Below are 16,453 nucleotides of genomic sequence, written 5' to 3' on the forward strand. Positions count from 1 at the left end.
ATTTACAAGCAGCTTGCGAACCTTAAAATGTGCTCCTCTGTCCCGTAAGCCCTGCCTTCCGAGGAAAGCAGGGCTGTGGTCCCGAGGGCAGCAAGGAGGACCATGGCGCTCACTGCCCCATCTCCCCCGATTTTCCCACCCCGATCCCCAAACTCATGCAATCATGTCCTTACTCAGCCCCGAGACAAACTCTCGGAAGTTGATCAGAGAGTCTCCATTCTCATCTAATAACTGGAATAAGCGGGAGGCCAGCACGTCAGAGTGAGTCCCGCAGGCCCAGGGAAAGAGCAGAGCAAACATGCCCTTGAACTGCTCCAAGTCGATGCGATACTGCTCGAGGTAAGGCAGGCTGGGGTCATGCCGGTCCAGCGCATTGCTGCTCCCGCCCCAGTAGCAGCTGGTTAGATGTTCCGCCTGCAGAATTGAAGAACAGGATGATATGGGAGGCTGCATCTCACAGCAAATACCGGCAAATCTGGGAAAAGGCTTTAGGTCACCCGTCTGCATCTCCTGGGGCAGTGGTGGCAGGGCACCCTTGGCTTCTCTTTTACATTTATCTCCACCTGACCACCTCCCGCCAATCCATGGCAACCATCTCCGTGTTTATATCTGGCATGAAAAACCCGTTTCAATTACTGGAGTAGGTGAAGAAAGAAAGAACCTCCCCTTCACCATTTTCTCCCCCTGCTACCCTCACACTCACAAGCATTTTAAGAAGTAATTCCCATAAAGACAAACAAAGACTCTGTTTTACAAGAAATACATAGAGTGTTACCCTGAAGAGTTAACCTGAAGAGTGTTAACCTGAATTCCGGCAGTCTGATCACCTCCTGTCCTCTGTGAGGATGGTACAGCCCAGAGGCTAAGTGGCTCCCACAAGTCACCTAACCAGTTAGTCAAAGCAGAATCATAATGTGATTCTGGGTTTCCAAACTCCTAGTTTAGTGTCCTGTAAACCCCTGCCTCCTAGTCACCAAGATCACATAACTTTTACCCTGCATGTGTGCTAACACATGCTAACTCGCTTCAGTCATGTCAGACTCTTTGCGACCCTATGGACCGTAGCCTGCCGGGCTCCTCTGTCCATGAAATTCTCCAGGCAACAGTACTGGAGTGAGTTGCCATGCCCTCCTCCAGGGAATCTTCCCGACCCAGGGGTCGAAGCCATGTCTCTTTCATCTGCTACATTAGCAAGTGGGTTCTTTACCATTAGCACCACCCGGGAAGCCCAAAGATTATCTTAGACATCCAATACCGAGGCTACAAGCATGCAGTCCCTCCTGTTTTGTGCATCTGAAAACAGCGCCAGGAAAATTATGAGCAGGAACCACTAGGGTGGAGGAGGACAGAGATCCAGCTAAAGGCTTCCTGTTTCTGTCCTTGGAAACAAGGCAGCCTCTTTATTCACGAGGTCATATTGATTCTGGCAGAAACACATGCCCATTCTAGGAAGACCGCAAAGATGAAGCATCTAATAGAAAGGCCAGTAAGAAGCCTCCAGTCCCCCTAGGTAGAGGTTTACAGTTAGCAATGAATGGTAGGCTGGGGAGACAGAGAGGCAACCAAAGGGAGACTTTATTTTTACTTTATTTCCTGCTGTACTGACTATTTCATTAGAAGCATGTATAAATACTGCAATAGCAAAAAGCACTCTCACGCCAGATTGTTCCCCCTTGCCTGGGGGTTCTGAGAAGGAAGAGTCAGCAGTGAGCGTGCAGTACTTCAGTGTTGTTCTTACTTAGAACAGAGCAAAGAAGACCAGTGTCTTTGTCCTCATTGTTTACTGGGAATTGTAGCTACTAATCCAGCAAAGAGAGGAGTGGGAGTAGGCAAGAGAGGAGGAAGGAGAGGTGTCTCAGGGCAGCTTTGGGAGAATAAAGGAAGTGTGTCAAGTCCATTAGGCTTGGGGCTGCACTCAAGTGCTGCTGGATGGCGGGGGGTTGGGTGGGGAGGAGTGGAGGAGCACGGTGACGATGGTGAGGTTGGGGGAGGGAGGCAGAGGCTGAGGTTCGAGGGGTGCCCCGGGTGGAGCTGTACTCCCGACGTGATGCCCAGGAGCCCCGTGGGTGGGAAGGAGTTAGTGATACGGCCCCGCAGGAATGGTCCCCTTTTACCAGGGCTCCATCAGTGGATAAAGGTTACCCAAAGCACTGCCTCCTAACTAAAGCACCCATGTTCCTCCAGAACTGGACCTGAGTGTGCTGCAGGCACATTCATGGTGCTCACAGCCATCAGGAAATGGCAAGTCACACAGATCATGTCCCTCTCCTTTGATGAGACCCCCTACTCCATCATTTGGGCACTAGGGACCCAAGACTGAAAAAGGACTAATTTACAAAGAGTTCAAGTAAGGCCCAGGGGCCGCAAATCACATTTTCTACCAAATCTGCCTCAGGGTGTCAGTCTTCACCGTTTTCTATCAAGTTTAGCCCAAAGCCCAAGCAGAAAACTGGGAAACAAATGTCTCTTTCCTTTGTATCTGAAGGAGATCCCCCAGAAATTGACTTCATAAAAGACTGAAGAGTCTGGCAGTGTGTCTGACATGGTAATACCTCAATAAATGTTTGTGCAGATGAATTGAAGCCAATGAAAAGTCTTCAAAAAACTCAAGAAAGAGTCCTTATCTGAAGTCTTTGTCTGGGGTTGCCATCACCGACTCAATGGGCATGAGGCTGAGCAAACTTCGGGAGATGGTGAAGGACAGGGAAGCCTGGCATGCTGCAGTCCATGGGGTTGCAAAGAGTTGGACATGACTGAGTGGTTGAACCCAACTGAGTACCTGAGAATCCTTCCCATCCCTGACACCAACCGAGGGTGTCAGGCTCTCTCTTGGGGCTCTCAGAAGACTTGGGGAACTCCTGTTTGCCAACACACCTAACGGCAGGGTTTTGGAGTATAAGGAGAGCTTTCTTCAGGCAATATCCTTGGTGTACAAATGACATGCCTGGTACCTGGAGGTGCCCAGGCCGCCGAGGGCACAGGTCCCCAGGGAAGAAGATACGGCTTCAGTGATCTCAGCATCTTGGACTTCTGCACAGCCAGCCCTGGTCCTCCTCTTCTGGTGTGCCCCAAAGTCAGCCTCCTCTTTGGAATGTCACAGCCCTTCCCGGTACCTGTGCTCGGTCTTGCTGCCTCTAGCTGCTACTCCCCACTTCTGCATAGTTACCCTAAATCCTGGCCCTACCCATCCCCCACCCCCACTCTGTAAAGCAGATTTCTTCCAGTCTGATCTCAATTGGATCATTGTATTTTTTTCTTTCAATCCAAATTGGATCATTGTATGTTTCCCTCTAAGAAATGAAGAGGAATTCCCTCCTTATGGAAACCCAACTTAACATGGAGCAATTAGGCACAGTGCTTTACATATCTGAATAAAAGACTAATGAGATGGCACATGCTTAAGACTGCACCGGTAAGTGCTGAATGCAGCCTGCTGGGGGCGCTGTTGCCCAAACTGCTGGACTGCGCAAGGCCATCAACCTCTCTGTGCCTGCCTCAGAAGCACGCATTGAAAATGGATCACTGAAAACAGATCACTGAATCACCTATGTATTCAACACACATGTTTGGAACACCTATTGGGCAGGGACACAAAACTAGATACTAGAGAAACAGAAATAAATAAAACGGTGGTATTTTTTTTAAAAAGCCTCCAGTAGCTAACAGGTAAATGGGAATATTAGCAAAAATATTCTCAGCTCTCACATTCTCCGTCTGATCCTAAGATCTACTAGTGTCCAACTCAGATCTTTATGTTTGCCCCCTTCTGTTCATTCCTATACTATCTTTGTGATCCTCAATTATCTTTAGTTCTGGAAATAAAAGCTCTATAATATACAAAAAACTAGCCAATTAGAGATTGTGATAAAATTGGTACCTGCGTAAAAGGCATCCTTTAAAATTTTTTCCTGGCAATTGTCACATTTTTACCTATGATGTTGGTAATGATAGTTACAACAAAAGTGGGTTTTTTTTCCCTAGAAGAAAAACAATTCTACACTGCTTCATTTCATGACAATATTTCCTTATTGAGGATCGTGGGTTGACTTAGAAAAATCATAGAAATTTAAACAACTAGGCTTTCCCTTAGACATTCAAGCAGCTTTATTCTTATTCCAGCTATGTATCTCTTCTTAAGGGTGCTTGAACATAGACTAATATAGGAAATTAAAATTTACACAAGTTTCAAAAAGAATTTAAGCTTGATTGCCATCATTCCATTGAGTATTACAAAGTAACACCTTATTTTCTTAAGTCCAAGGAAACAGTGAAAATACCACATGAAGTGGAAGAAGGCTAAAACATCAATTTAAATGAATTATATCTTTATTTTTCATATTAAGTACTCTATTTTTATACTCTTAACTCCATCTTCCATTGATGCTTGTTGACACTCATGCTATCCCTTCACAATTTAACAGAAAAATCTAGGAACTAACTGAATTATTAAAGTGAACTGCTGGGCTTCCCTGGTGGCTCAGTGGTAAAGAATTCACCTTCCAATCCAGGAGACATGCGTTCAGTCCCTGGTCTGGGAAGATCCCACATGTCTTGGAGAAGCTGAGCCTGTGCACCACAACTACTGGGCCTGTGCTCTAGAGCCAGGGAGCTGCAAATACTGAAGTCCAAGTGCCCTAGAGCTTGTGCTCCATAAGAGAAGCCAGCGCAGAGAAAAGCCGTTACACCACAACCAGAGAGGAGCCCCACCGACCAACTAAAGAAAAGCCCACAAAGCAATGAAGACCCAGCACAGTCAAAAATTAAAAAAAAAAAAAGTGAACTCTTTTACACCCTTCAGTGTACATGAATTTTCTTTGAAACTCACCTTGAAAAGAGCATAGAGTTCTTCTAGTTCATCAATGGTAAAGGACGTTTCAGTCACAATGGTTCGTACCTTATATAAAAAGAATAACACAATGACTTTCACAAACTCAAAAATATCATAATGGGAAACTGCCTGATTGTTTTCTTTCACATTCGCTTAGTCTGTCAAGCAGGAAGTGGAGTCAGTGGGGATACAAGGAAGGATGGAAAAAGAAAGCCACATGCCATTTCTCAAAAGACTCACCACATTCCGTTTTGTAGTATCTTCCAGCGTCTGGATCACCTTTAGTCTCTGTTTAAATCTCATCTGCTCAATCAAATCTGCCCGGATAGTTCCAAATTTCTGGAAAAAAACAATATTGGTATTTCTGAGAAATCTGCTAGAATACTTGGTGTCATGTCTGCAGGACCGATGGAGACAAATCCTGACACCAGGAGAAATTTCTTGCCAAATGATAGGGCTCTTAGACTATACCATCATTTATTATATGTCCTTCGTTTATTTTGAAGCCATTTAACAATCTTAAATAAATAACAGAAAATTCTCATCTTCTTAGCATTGAAGTAAATCTCAAAGCCAAATTAGTTTTTCTCAAATCAACAGTTCATATGGAAAAAAAAAGTGAAAGTGTTGCTCAGTTGTGTTTGACTCTTTGTGACCCCACAGACTGCAGCCCGCCAGCTCCTCTGTCCATGGAGTTCTCCACGCAAGAATACTGGAGTGGGTAGCCATTCCCTTCTCCAGGGGATTTTCCTGACCCACAGGTTGAACCTGGGTCTCCTGCATTGCAGGCAATTCTTTACCATCTGAATCACCAGGGAAGCCCAGTTCATAAGAAATGAGAGGGTTAAGTAAGGCCATAGGGACCCTTTGTGGATGAAATAATGCGTTCAAGGAAGAACTTTCTTGACAGGAAGAAAGGAAGTGTATGAGGCCAACTACTCAACTGGGAGGTTGTAGGAAATGTTGAAGTGTGGCTTCTTGTTCTGATCTCTAGTTCAATAGCATTTGTCTTTCGATGGTAGACACTCAGGACTAGCTACCTTTCCCAACCCAAGAAGCCTAGCATTGCCTGAATGTTTGAGATGTTAGCATTGGGGAGGAGGAGTCTTAGAGAGGAAATGCATATGACTTCCCTCTACATTCCTTTGCTACCTCTTATAAATCTATAATGGTTTCAAAATAAAAGTGGATTTGGGGGATTTGTTTTGCTTTTGGAAGTTATGGTGTAACATTTTACAACAGAAAAAGATAAAGCAATCTGAAAAATAAGTGACAATCAGGGGCCTGAGAAATTCCCCTTGAGTTTAAGAATACTGTTGGCATATACAGAGAGCATTGACTTTTGAAATTATGCTTGTCACACAGACTGGAAGTTGGCTCATCAATACCCATATGTCTGTTCTCCCTGCATGTAGAGAATTCAAAATTTTAGCCAAGTACCCAGATGCTAAGCAAAAGACTACATTCCCCAGTGTCCCCTGCAGCTTGTTGTGCTAGGTGACTGATTCTGGCCAATAGGATGTGAGTAGAAGTGATGTTGTTATTCAGGTACTCTTTGTGACCCCAAGGATTGCAGCACTCTCGGTTTCCTTGTCCTTCACTATTTCCCGGAGTTTGCTCATGTCCATTGAGTCGATGATGCCATCCAACCACCTCATCCTCTGTCCCCTCCTTCTCCTTCTGCCCTCAATCTTTCCCAGCATCAGGGTCTTTTCCAGTGAGTCAGCTCTTGAGTGCCCATTAAAGGAAAGAGGCACACCCATCCTATCTCCTTCCTGTGTGGATAAGACTTTTCTCAAGAGTGGATTAGATGGGGAGGGAGGTGGGAAGGGGGTTCAAGAGGGAGGGTACATATGTACACCTAAGGCTGATTCATGGTGATGTTTGGCAGAAACCAACACAATTCTGTAAAGTGATTATCCTTCAATTAAAAAATAAATTTAAAAAAAGAGTGGATTGGAAAGAGCCTGGGTCCCTGATGCCATTGAGCTCCACACGAGTCCTGAACTCCATAAGCATACTCAAAGCGAGAGAAAATTGAATTTCTGTCTTAACTCTATTTTGGGGCCTATGGTTATAATAGCCTAACCTGTGTTCCAACAAACACAAGCGCTAAAACTTACAAACTGATTAAGTGCTCGGCACAAATTTTGTTTTGTTTAAATTCCATTTAATCCCTTTCTCCTGGTTCTATTTATGCCTTACCAGCTACTCCTTTTCTGTCTCCTCTGCACACCCTCTCTATCTTGAATCCCTGGGCAGCTCCAGGGCTCAGTCTTTAGACCTCTACACACCTACATACTAGGGATTCCCCTCACTGTTTACAACCTCTACTGTTCACACCCTGGTCCAAACCACTATTGTTTCTCTCAGAGGCTTAAAACACACACACACACACACACACACACACACACACACACACAATGTGACAGTTGAGAGTTAAGTTTAACTGGGTACAAAATGAGGGCTATAGCCTGGGAGACAACATTTCAGATAGCTCTGAGAAACTGCTCCTAAGAGGTAAGGGGAAGGTCAGTATATCTGATTTCAGTGAAGGTGGAGTACGTGCAATCAAGCATATATTTTTTTGCAGAAAGTTTCTGCTAGTCTCATAAAGGTTATAAAGTCATGTGGAGTTAGACATCACCGTGATGGAATTTAGTGCTTTTCTAGATATAAGATGCACGAATTGGGCTCCTAAAATGAGCTCCTGAAAATATCTGACCTGTTTTGCCAGTTTCCCAGAGCACAGAGCGCCTCATTTCTGCTCTCCGCCCTGAACTCCTTCCAGGTGTTGAAGGTCAGCAGCCACAGCAGCTCATGATTTATTCCTTGTAGAGGTGGATGGCAAGAGTGTGCATGTATGTGTGTGTGTGTGTGTGTGACGTCCAGGCAGATGGCAAGTGTGTGTGTGTGACATCCAGTCGTCAGTAGCTGCAGCAGCTCACGATTTAATCCTTGTAGACGCGGATGGCAAGTGTGTGTGTGTGCGTGTGTGCCACGTCCAGGCAGATGACAAGTGTGTGTGTGTGTGTGTGTGTGTGTGAGACGTCCAGTCGCTCAGTCGTGTCTGACTTCTGTGGCCCCATAGACTGTAGCCCACCAGGCTCCTCTGTCCATGGGATTCTCCAGGCAAAGATACTGGAGTGGGTTGCCATTTCCTTCTCCAGGGGAATCTTCCCAACCCAGGGTTGAATGCACACCACCTGCATTGGCAGGGAGATTTTTTTTCTTTTTACCACTAAGCCACCTGGGAAGTGGTTTTAGAAGTGGTCCTTCTAAAACCTGAGCCTTGACACCACTCCCTTGCTCACAACTCCAGCATTTTCACAGCTCACTCAGAGTCAAATTCCAGTCTCCCCAGTGATTCCAAGCCCCACACCACTCCCCATCCCTCAGCCGCCTCGCTGGTCAGCTGCCAACACCCTTTCTCACGGCCTCAGACACAGTGGGCTCTTGCTGCTCCCCTGGACATTACGGCAGCCCCACTGCCAGCCCGGGCCTGTGCGGCAGCCCATTCTCTGCCAGGAAATGGCTTCCTTCAGACACAACTCGCTGGCTCCCCCAGGTCATCTGAGTCTCTGCTAGAGGTCCCTTCACAGACACACAAACCCAAGAGAAACAGCATGTCCCCACCCTTTTAACCTGCTCTGTTCTTTCTTACTTGAATCTGCCACGGCCTGCCTCTTGCCCCTTACTATGAGTGCACAGATACTGAGTCTCAGCAAGTGCTCAACGGGCATTTATTGGACACACTGAATCCTGGGGATAATTTCAGGAAAAGTGCTCTTCCTAGCTCCATTTCAGAGATAAGGGAACAGAAGCTTAACAAAAGTCATCAACTTGCCCAAGCTCACGGAGCTGTGGTGGTATGGCCCAGTTTGAACACATCAGGCTGTCCGATTCTAGAATCTGCACCCTTGGAAGACTCCCCAGGGGTTCGTCTCCCTGACTTGCTGCAGAGAGCAGTCAGTGTTCAATAAGGCCTTGAGTTGCCAGATTCAGTGAATAAAATATAGGAGATACAGGATGTCCAGTTAAACCTTTAACTCAGATAAACAAGAGTGATCGTTTAAGTATGGCCCATGCGATGTCAGTCTTTTCTGTATCTTATCTGACAACACCAGAAATGGCATCTCTCTATAGGTTCTTCCACATGGTAGACTCTGAACCATTTAATTTATAATTTCCCCAAACTGGAGTCAACAGTGAAAAACCCTACCCTTCTAATGCTTTCTATCTATTCAATATGTTTTTCCTGCTTTGAAAGAGAATTGTGTTTTGACTCAGGTGTTCCTTCCCGATAGTTAAAACAAGAGTACACCGACATCTTAGAACTTAGATCGGTTACTTTCTGCCTTTGATCAACCAAGACACATTACCTATGAGACAGAAGGAAGCTATTCTTGCACTACAACTGGCAGAGACATTAACAGCCCATGCCACTGGTCATCCTTACAATAACCTTGTGAATTAGTACTGTTACTTCTATTTAACAGATGACAAAACTGAGGTTCAGAGAGGTTCTAGAAGCTACCCAGAGTCCCACAAGCGCTGCACTGCAATTTACGGTTCAGTCATTGGTTCTATAGCTCCACCACCTACTTTTCTAGCATTCTAGAAAAGGGGTCCAGGTAGGTTCTTCTTTGTCTTTGGGTGGAGGAGAATGTAAATTTTGGAGCTAGACAAAATTTCATTCAAATTCATTTTCTTTTACTAATTATCTGTGTGACTTTGGGCAATTTGGTCAAGTCTTCTGAATCATAGTTTCTTCCTCTGTACAAGGAGACCCCAAAATTGTCCTTGTAGATTGCCCTTAGAGATAATGATACATTAATATAAAGTACTAGTAACAGTAACTCACAGTAAACATTGGCTTGAGATCTCTGCAGATTGCTAAAGAACAAGTTAGGTTTCTCAGGTGGCTTAGTGGTAAAAAAAAAATCCACCTAATTGGGGGAAGAACTAAGATGGCGGAGAAATAGGACGGGGAGACCATTTTCTTCCCCACAAATTCATCGAAAGATCATTTGAATGCTGAGCAAACTCCACAAAACAACTGCTGATCACTAACAGAGGACATCAGGCACCCAGAAAAGCAGCCCATTGTCTACAAAAGGAGGTGGGACAAAACATGAAAGATAAAAAGAGAGACAAAACAGTTAGGGACAGAGATCCGTCCGGGGAAGGGAGTCTTAATAGAGGAAATTTCCAAATACCAGGAAACCCTCTCACGGGCGGGTTTGGGGGAAGTTTTTGAACCTTGGAGGGCAACCTAACCTGGAGGAAAAATAAATAAAACCCACAGATTACATGCCTAAAAGCAACTCCCAGCAGAAAAGTACCCCAGACGCTCACATCCGCCACCAGCAAGTGAGGGCTGAATGGAGAAGAAGAGCGGGAGGCATTGGTTAGGGTAAGAACCCAGCCTGAATGCCCTGAGGGCAACCTGAGGGAGCTAACACATGAGATAACAACTTCAGTTCAGTTCAGTTCAGTCGCTCAGTCATGTCTGACACTTTGCGACCCCATTACAGCACGCCAGGCCTCCCTGTCCATCACAAATTCCTGGAGTTTACTCAAACTCATGCCCATCAAGTCGGTAATGCCATCCAGCCATCTCATCCTCTGTCGTCCCCTTCTCTTCCTGCCCTCAATCTTTCCCAGCATCAGGGTCTTTTCCAATGAGTCAACTCTTCACATGAGGTGGCCAAAGTATTGGAGTTTCAGCTTCAGCATCAATCCTTCCAATGAACACCCAGGACTGATCTCCTTCGGGATGGACTGGTTGGATCTCCTTGCAGTCCAAGGGACTCTCAAGAGTCTTCTCCAACACCACAGTTCAAAAGCATCAATTTTTTGGTGCTCAGCTTTCTTCACAGTCCAACTCTCACATCCATACATGACCACTGGAAAAACCATAGCCTTGACCAGACAGACCTTTGTTGGCAAAGTAATGTCTCTGCTTTTTAATATGCTATCTAGGTTGGTCATAACTTTCCTTCCAAGGAGTAAGTGTCTTTTAACTTCATGGCTGCAGTCACCATCTGCAGTGATTTTGGAGTCCAAAAAAATAAAGTCTGACACTGTTTCCATTGTCTCCCCATCTATTTGCCATGAGGTGATGGGACCAGATGCCATGATCTTAGTTTTCTGAATGTTGAGCTTTAAGCCAACTTTTCCACTCTTCTTTCACTTTCATCAAGAGGTTTTTTAGTTCCTCTTCATTTTCTGCCATAAGGGTGATGTTATCTGCATATCTGAGGTTATTGATATTTCCCCCAGCAATCTTAATTCCAGCTTGTGCTTCTTCCAGCCCAGCGTTTCTCATGATGTACTCTGCATATAAGTTAAATAAACAGGGTGACAATATACAGCCTTGACATACTCCTTTTCCTATTTGGAACCAGTCTTTTGTTCCATGTCCAGTTCTAACTGTTGCTTCCTGACCTGCATACAGGTTTCTCAAGAGGCAGGTCAGGTGGTCTGGTATTCCCATCTCCTTCAGAATTTTCCACAGATAACAACTTAAACTGTGGGATAGCAAGAGAGAGAGTTAACCTGTGAAAAGCCCTAACCTAAGGCACAGCCGGCCCGTTCCCAGAACAAAGGACTGAGCAATTCCAGAGAAGAGCTAGCCAGCTGCGGACCAGCCCATCCCCTGTTGGAGGCAGAGGGGAGGCGGGCGCCAGCCAGAGTCGGAAAGCGGCAAACTCGGCCCCAGAGACGGCATCTCTACCAAGCTGCAAACAGGCTTCTAGTTTCTAACCAAAGACTTCCCGAGATTCTGGATGGCTGACATCCGCTGGGAGGGTCGCGGCTAGAGACCAGCTCCCCAGAACAAACACAAGGCGCGCCTGACTGGCGCTCACGCGGAGACTGAAGCTGGGACCGCCGAGGGGAGAAGGCGCGCCGCACCTGGGGAGAGTGCGCCCGGCAAGCTCCTGGCTGCCTGAGCTGCTCGGGAGGGGAAGGCACAAAACGCAGGGCCAATGGAGTCTGCGCTTTTTTGGAGTACCGAGAACCTGAACCTGAGCAGCTTAGGCCTAGGAAGTGCACGCAATGCAGGGCCCGCTCCATATAGAGCAGCCTGGAGCCTGAGCAGTGTAGATGGGAAAGCACACGCCGTGAGCGGGGGCAAACCCAGTGTGGCCGGAACACTGCGAGTGCTCCCCACACAAGCCAGTGACACGTGTCTGCAGCGCCCCTCCCTCCCTGCAGCAGGACTGAACAAGCGAACTAAACAAGAGACCACCTCCGCCCGCCTGTGTCAGGGCGGAAATTAGACACTGAAGAGACCAGCGAACAGAAGCCAAATAAACAAAGGGAACCGCTTCAGAAGTGACCGGTGCAACAGATTAAAATCCCTGTAGGTAACACCGACTACACGGGAAGGGGCCTATAGATACTAAGAAGTGTAAGCTGGAACAAGGAGCTATCTGAAACTGAACTGAACCCACACTGCCCGCAACAGCTCCAGAGAAATTCCTAGATATGTTTTTACTATTATTATTATTTTTTAATTAAAAAAATTTATTTTTTTAAAGTCCTCTATTACTCCTTAATTTTCATTTTTATAACCCACTATAACCTTGCAAAAAAAAAAGACCCTATTTTTAAAGCAAACGTCATATATATTTCTTAATTTTTTTGTTTTTGTTTTTTTAATATTGTATTTTTAAGAGTCTAACCTCTACTATAGATTTTTAATCTTTGTTTTTCAGTATTTGATATCAATTTCAGACATTTAAGAATACAACCTTCAGTACCCATTTTCACTCAGGAATGTGATTACTGGTTTGATTACTCTCTCCCCCTTTTGACTCTCCTTTTTCTCCCCCAGATCACCTCTATTTCCTCCCTACCCCTTCTCTTCTCAATCCAATTCTGTGAATCTCTGTGGGTGTTCTGGGCTGTGGAGAACACTTAGGGAACAGAGTACTGCCTAGATCTGTCTCTCTCCTCTTGAATCCCCCCTTTTCTCCTCCTGCTCACCTCTATCTCCTTCCTCCCTCTCCTCTTCTTCATGTAACTCTGTGAACCTCTCTGGGTGTCCCTCACTGTGGATAATCCTTTCACCATTAACCTAGAAGTTTTATTATCAGTGCTGTATGGAGGGAGAAGTCTTGAGGCTACTGGAAGAATAAGACTGAAATTCACAGGCAAGAGGCTTAAGCCCCAAACCTGAGAACACCAGAGATCACCTGACTACAGGGAACATTAATCAACAAGAGATCACCCAAAAGCCTCCATACCTACTCTGAAACCAACCACCACCCAAGAGCCAATAAATTCCAGAGCCAGAGCAAGTCATACCACACAAATTCTCCGGCAACGCAGGAACATAGCCCTGTGTGTCAATATACAGGCGGCCCAAAGTCACATCAAACCCATAGACCCATCTCAAAACTCACTACTGGACACTCCAGTGCACTCCAGAGAGAAGAAATCCAGCTCCACCCACCAGAACACCCGACATAAGCGTCTCTAACCAGGAAACCTTGACAAGCCAATCGTCCAACCCCACCCACTGGGAGAAACATCCACAGACTTCCAGAATACAGAAAGGCCACCCCAAACACAGCAATCTAAATAAGATGAAAAGGCAGAGAAATACCCAGCAGGTAAAGGAACATGAAAAATGCCCACCAAGCCAAACAAAAGAGGAGGAGATAGGGAATCTACCTGAAAAAGAATTTAAAATAATGATAATAAAAATGATCCAAAATCTTGAAAACAAAATGGAGTTACAGAAAAATAGCCTGGAGACAAGGATTAAGAAGATGCAAGAAATGTTTAACAAGGACCTAGAAGAAATAAAAAAGAGTCAATTAAAAATGAATAATGCAATAAATGAGATCAAAAACACCCTGGAGGGAACCAACAGTAGAATAAAGGAGGCAGAAGATAGGATAAGTAAGGTAGAAGATAAAATGGTGGAAATAAATGAAGCAGACAGTAAAAAAGAAAAAAGAATCAAAAGAAATGAGGACAACCTCAGGGACCTCCACGACAATGTGAAATACCCCAACATTCGAATCATAGGAGTCCCAGAAGAAGACAAAAAGGAAGGCCATGAGAAAATACTCAAGGAGATAATAGCTGAAAACTTCCCTAAAGTGGGGGAGGAAACAGTCACACAAGTCCAAGAAACCCAGAGAGTCCCAAACAGGATAAACCCAAGGCAAAACACCCCAAGACACATATTAATCAAACTAACAAAGATCAAACACAAAGAACAAATATTAAAAGCAGCAAGGGAGAAATAACATATAACACACAAGGGGATTCCCATAAGGATAACAGCTGTTCTTTCAATACAAACTCTTCAGACCAGAAGGGAATAGCAGGACATACTTAAAGTAATGAAAGAGAATAACTTACAACCCAGATTACTGTACCCAGCAAGGATCTCATTCAGATATGGAGAAATCAAAAGCTTTACAGGCAAGCAAAAGCTGAGAATTCAGCACCACCAAACCAGCTCTTCAACAAATGCTAAAGGATTTTCTCTAGACAGGAAACACAGAAAGGTTGTATGAACGCAAACCCAAAACAACAAAGCAAATGGCAATGGGACCATTCTTATCAATAATTACCTTAAATGTAAATGGGTTGAATGCCCCAATCAAAAGACAAAGACTGGCTGAATGGATACAAAAACAAGACCCCTATATATGCTGTCTACAAGAGACCCACCTCAAAACAAGGGACACATACAGACTAAAAGTGAAGGGCTGGAAAAAAATACTTCATGCAAACGGAGACCAAAAGAAAGCAGGAGTCGCAATACTCATATCAGATAAAATAGACTTTAAAATAAAGGCTGTGAAAAGAGACAAAGAAGGACACTACATAATGATCAAAGGTTCAATCCAAGAAGATATAACAATTATAAATATATATGCACCCAATATAGGAGCACTGCAATATGTAAGGCAATTGCTAATAAGTATGAAGGGGAAATTAAGAATAACACAATAATAGTGGGTGACTTTAATATCCCACTCACACCTATGGATAGATCAACTAAACAGAAAATTAACAAGGAAACACAAACTTCAAATGACACAATGGACCAACCAGACCTAACTGATATCCATAGGACATTTCACTCCAAAACAATGAATGTCACCTTTTTCTCAAGTGCACACGGAACCTTCTCCAGAACAGATCACATCCTGGGCCATAAATCTACCCTTGGTAAATTCAAAAAAATTGAAATAATTTCAGTCATCTTTTCTGACCAGAATGCAGTAGGATTAGATCTCAATTACAGGAAAAAAAACCATTAAAAATTCAAATAGCCCTCTTCCTTTCTGTGGCCATCGCTGAAGCGCCGGCGGCCAAAATGAAGTTCAATCCCTTTGTGACTTCTGACCGAAGCAAGAATCGAAAGAGGCATTTCAATGCGCCTTCCCACATTCGCAGGAAAATTATGTCTTCTCCTCTTTCTAAAGAGCTAAGGCAGAAGTACAACGTTCGATCCATGCCCATCCGAAAGGATGATGAAGTTCAGGTTGTACGAGGGCACTACAAAGGGCAGCAAATTGGCAAAGTAGTCCAGGTGTACAGGAAGAAATACGTCATCTACATTGAACGAGTGCAGCAGGAGAAGGCTAACGGCACAACTGTCCATGTGGGCATTCACCCCAGCAAGGTGGTTATCACCAGACTAAAACTGGACAAAGACCGCAAAAAGATCCTCGAACGTAAAGCCAAATCTCGCCAAGTAGGAAAGGAAAAGGGCAAATATAAGGAAGAAACAATTGAGAAGATGCAGGAATAAAGTCATCTTGTCTATAACTTTCATTAAAAACTGTTAAAATGAAAAAAAAAAAATTCAAATAGGGAGGCTAAATAAGACGCTTCTGAATAACCAACAAATCATAGAAGAAATCAAAAAAGAAATCAAAATATGCATAGAAACGAATGAAAATGAAAACACAACAACCCAAAACTTATGGGACACTGTAAAAGCAGTGCTAAGGGGAAGGTTCATAGCAATACAGGCTTATCTCAAGAAACAAGAAAAAAGTCAAATAAATAACCTAACTCTACACCTAAAGCAACTAGAGAAGGAAGAAATGAAGAATCCCAGGGTTAGTAGAAGGAAAGAAATCCTAAAAATTAGGGCAGAAATAAATGCAAAAGAAACTAAAGAGACCATAGCAAAAATCAACAAACCTAAAAGCTGGTTTTTTGAAAAGATAAATAAAATTGACAAACCATTAGTCAGACTGATCAAGAAACAAAGGGAGAAGAACCAAATTAACAAAATTAGAAATGAAAATGGAGAGATCACAACAGACAACACTGAAATACAAAGGATCATAAGAGACTACTACCAGCAGCTCTATGCCAATAAAATGGACAACTTGGAAAAAATGGACAAATTCTTAGAAAAGTATAACTTTCCAAAACTGAACCAGGAAGAAATAGAAGATCTTAACAGACCCATAACAAGCACGGAAATCGAAACTGCAATCAGAAATCGTCCAGCAAACAAAAGCCCAGGACCAGATGGCTTCACAGCTGAATTCTACCAAAAATTTAGAGAAGAGCTAACACCTATCCTACTCAAACTCTTCCAGAAAATTGCAGAAGAAGGTAAACTTCCAAACT

The 16,453-nt window shown here is 44.2% G+C and overlaps 2 protein-coding genes across 2 annotated transcripts in view; one reads left to right on the top strand and one right to left on the bottom strand.

Moving 5' to 3' along the window:
• The window catches only part of TBC1D9 (TBC1 domain family member 9), a 129,585-nt gene that overhangs the window by 13,932 nt on the left and 99,200 nt on the right, over nt 1-16,453 (bottom strand). Inside the window, exons 14-16 of the mRNA XM_043902480.1 lie at nt 5,069-5,167; nt 4,826-4,894; nt 174-414 (exon numbers count right to left, since the gene is read on the bottom strand). Coding sequence (XP_043758415.1) covers nt 174-414; nt 4,826-4,894; nt 5,069-5,167 — 409 coding nt within the window. The remainder of the gene's footprint in view (nt 1-173; nt 415-4,825; nt 4,895-5,068; nt 5,168-16,453) is intronic.
• Nucleotides 15,132-15,664, top strand: LOC122694148 (60S ribosomal protein L26-like). The gene has a single exon (XM_043902481.1). It carries the CDS (start codon nt 15,180-15,182, stop codon nt 15,615-15,617), a length of 438 nt encoding a protein of 145 aa, XP_043758416.1. The 5' UTR covers nt 15,132-15,179; the 3' UTR covers nt 15,618-15,664.

Source organism: Cervus elaphus, chromosome 5, assembly GCF_910594005.1.
Source record: "Cervus elaphus chromosome 5, mCerEla1.1, whole genome shotgun sequence".
NCBI classification, from domain to species: Eukaryota; Metazoa; Chordata; class Mammalia; order Artiodactyla; family Cervidae; genus Cervus; species Cervus elaphus.

Coding starts and splice junctions, on each gene's coding strand:
- LOC122694148 (XM_043902481.1), top strand. CDS start 15,180: ATGAAGTTCAATCCCTTTGTGACTTCTGACCGAAGCAAGAATCGAAAG.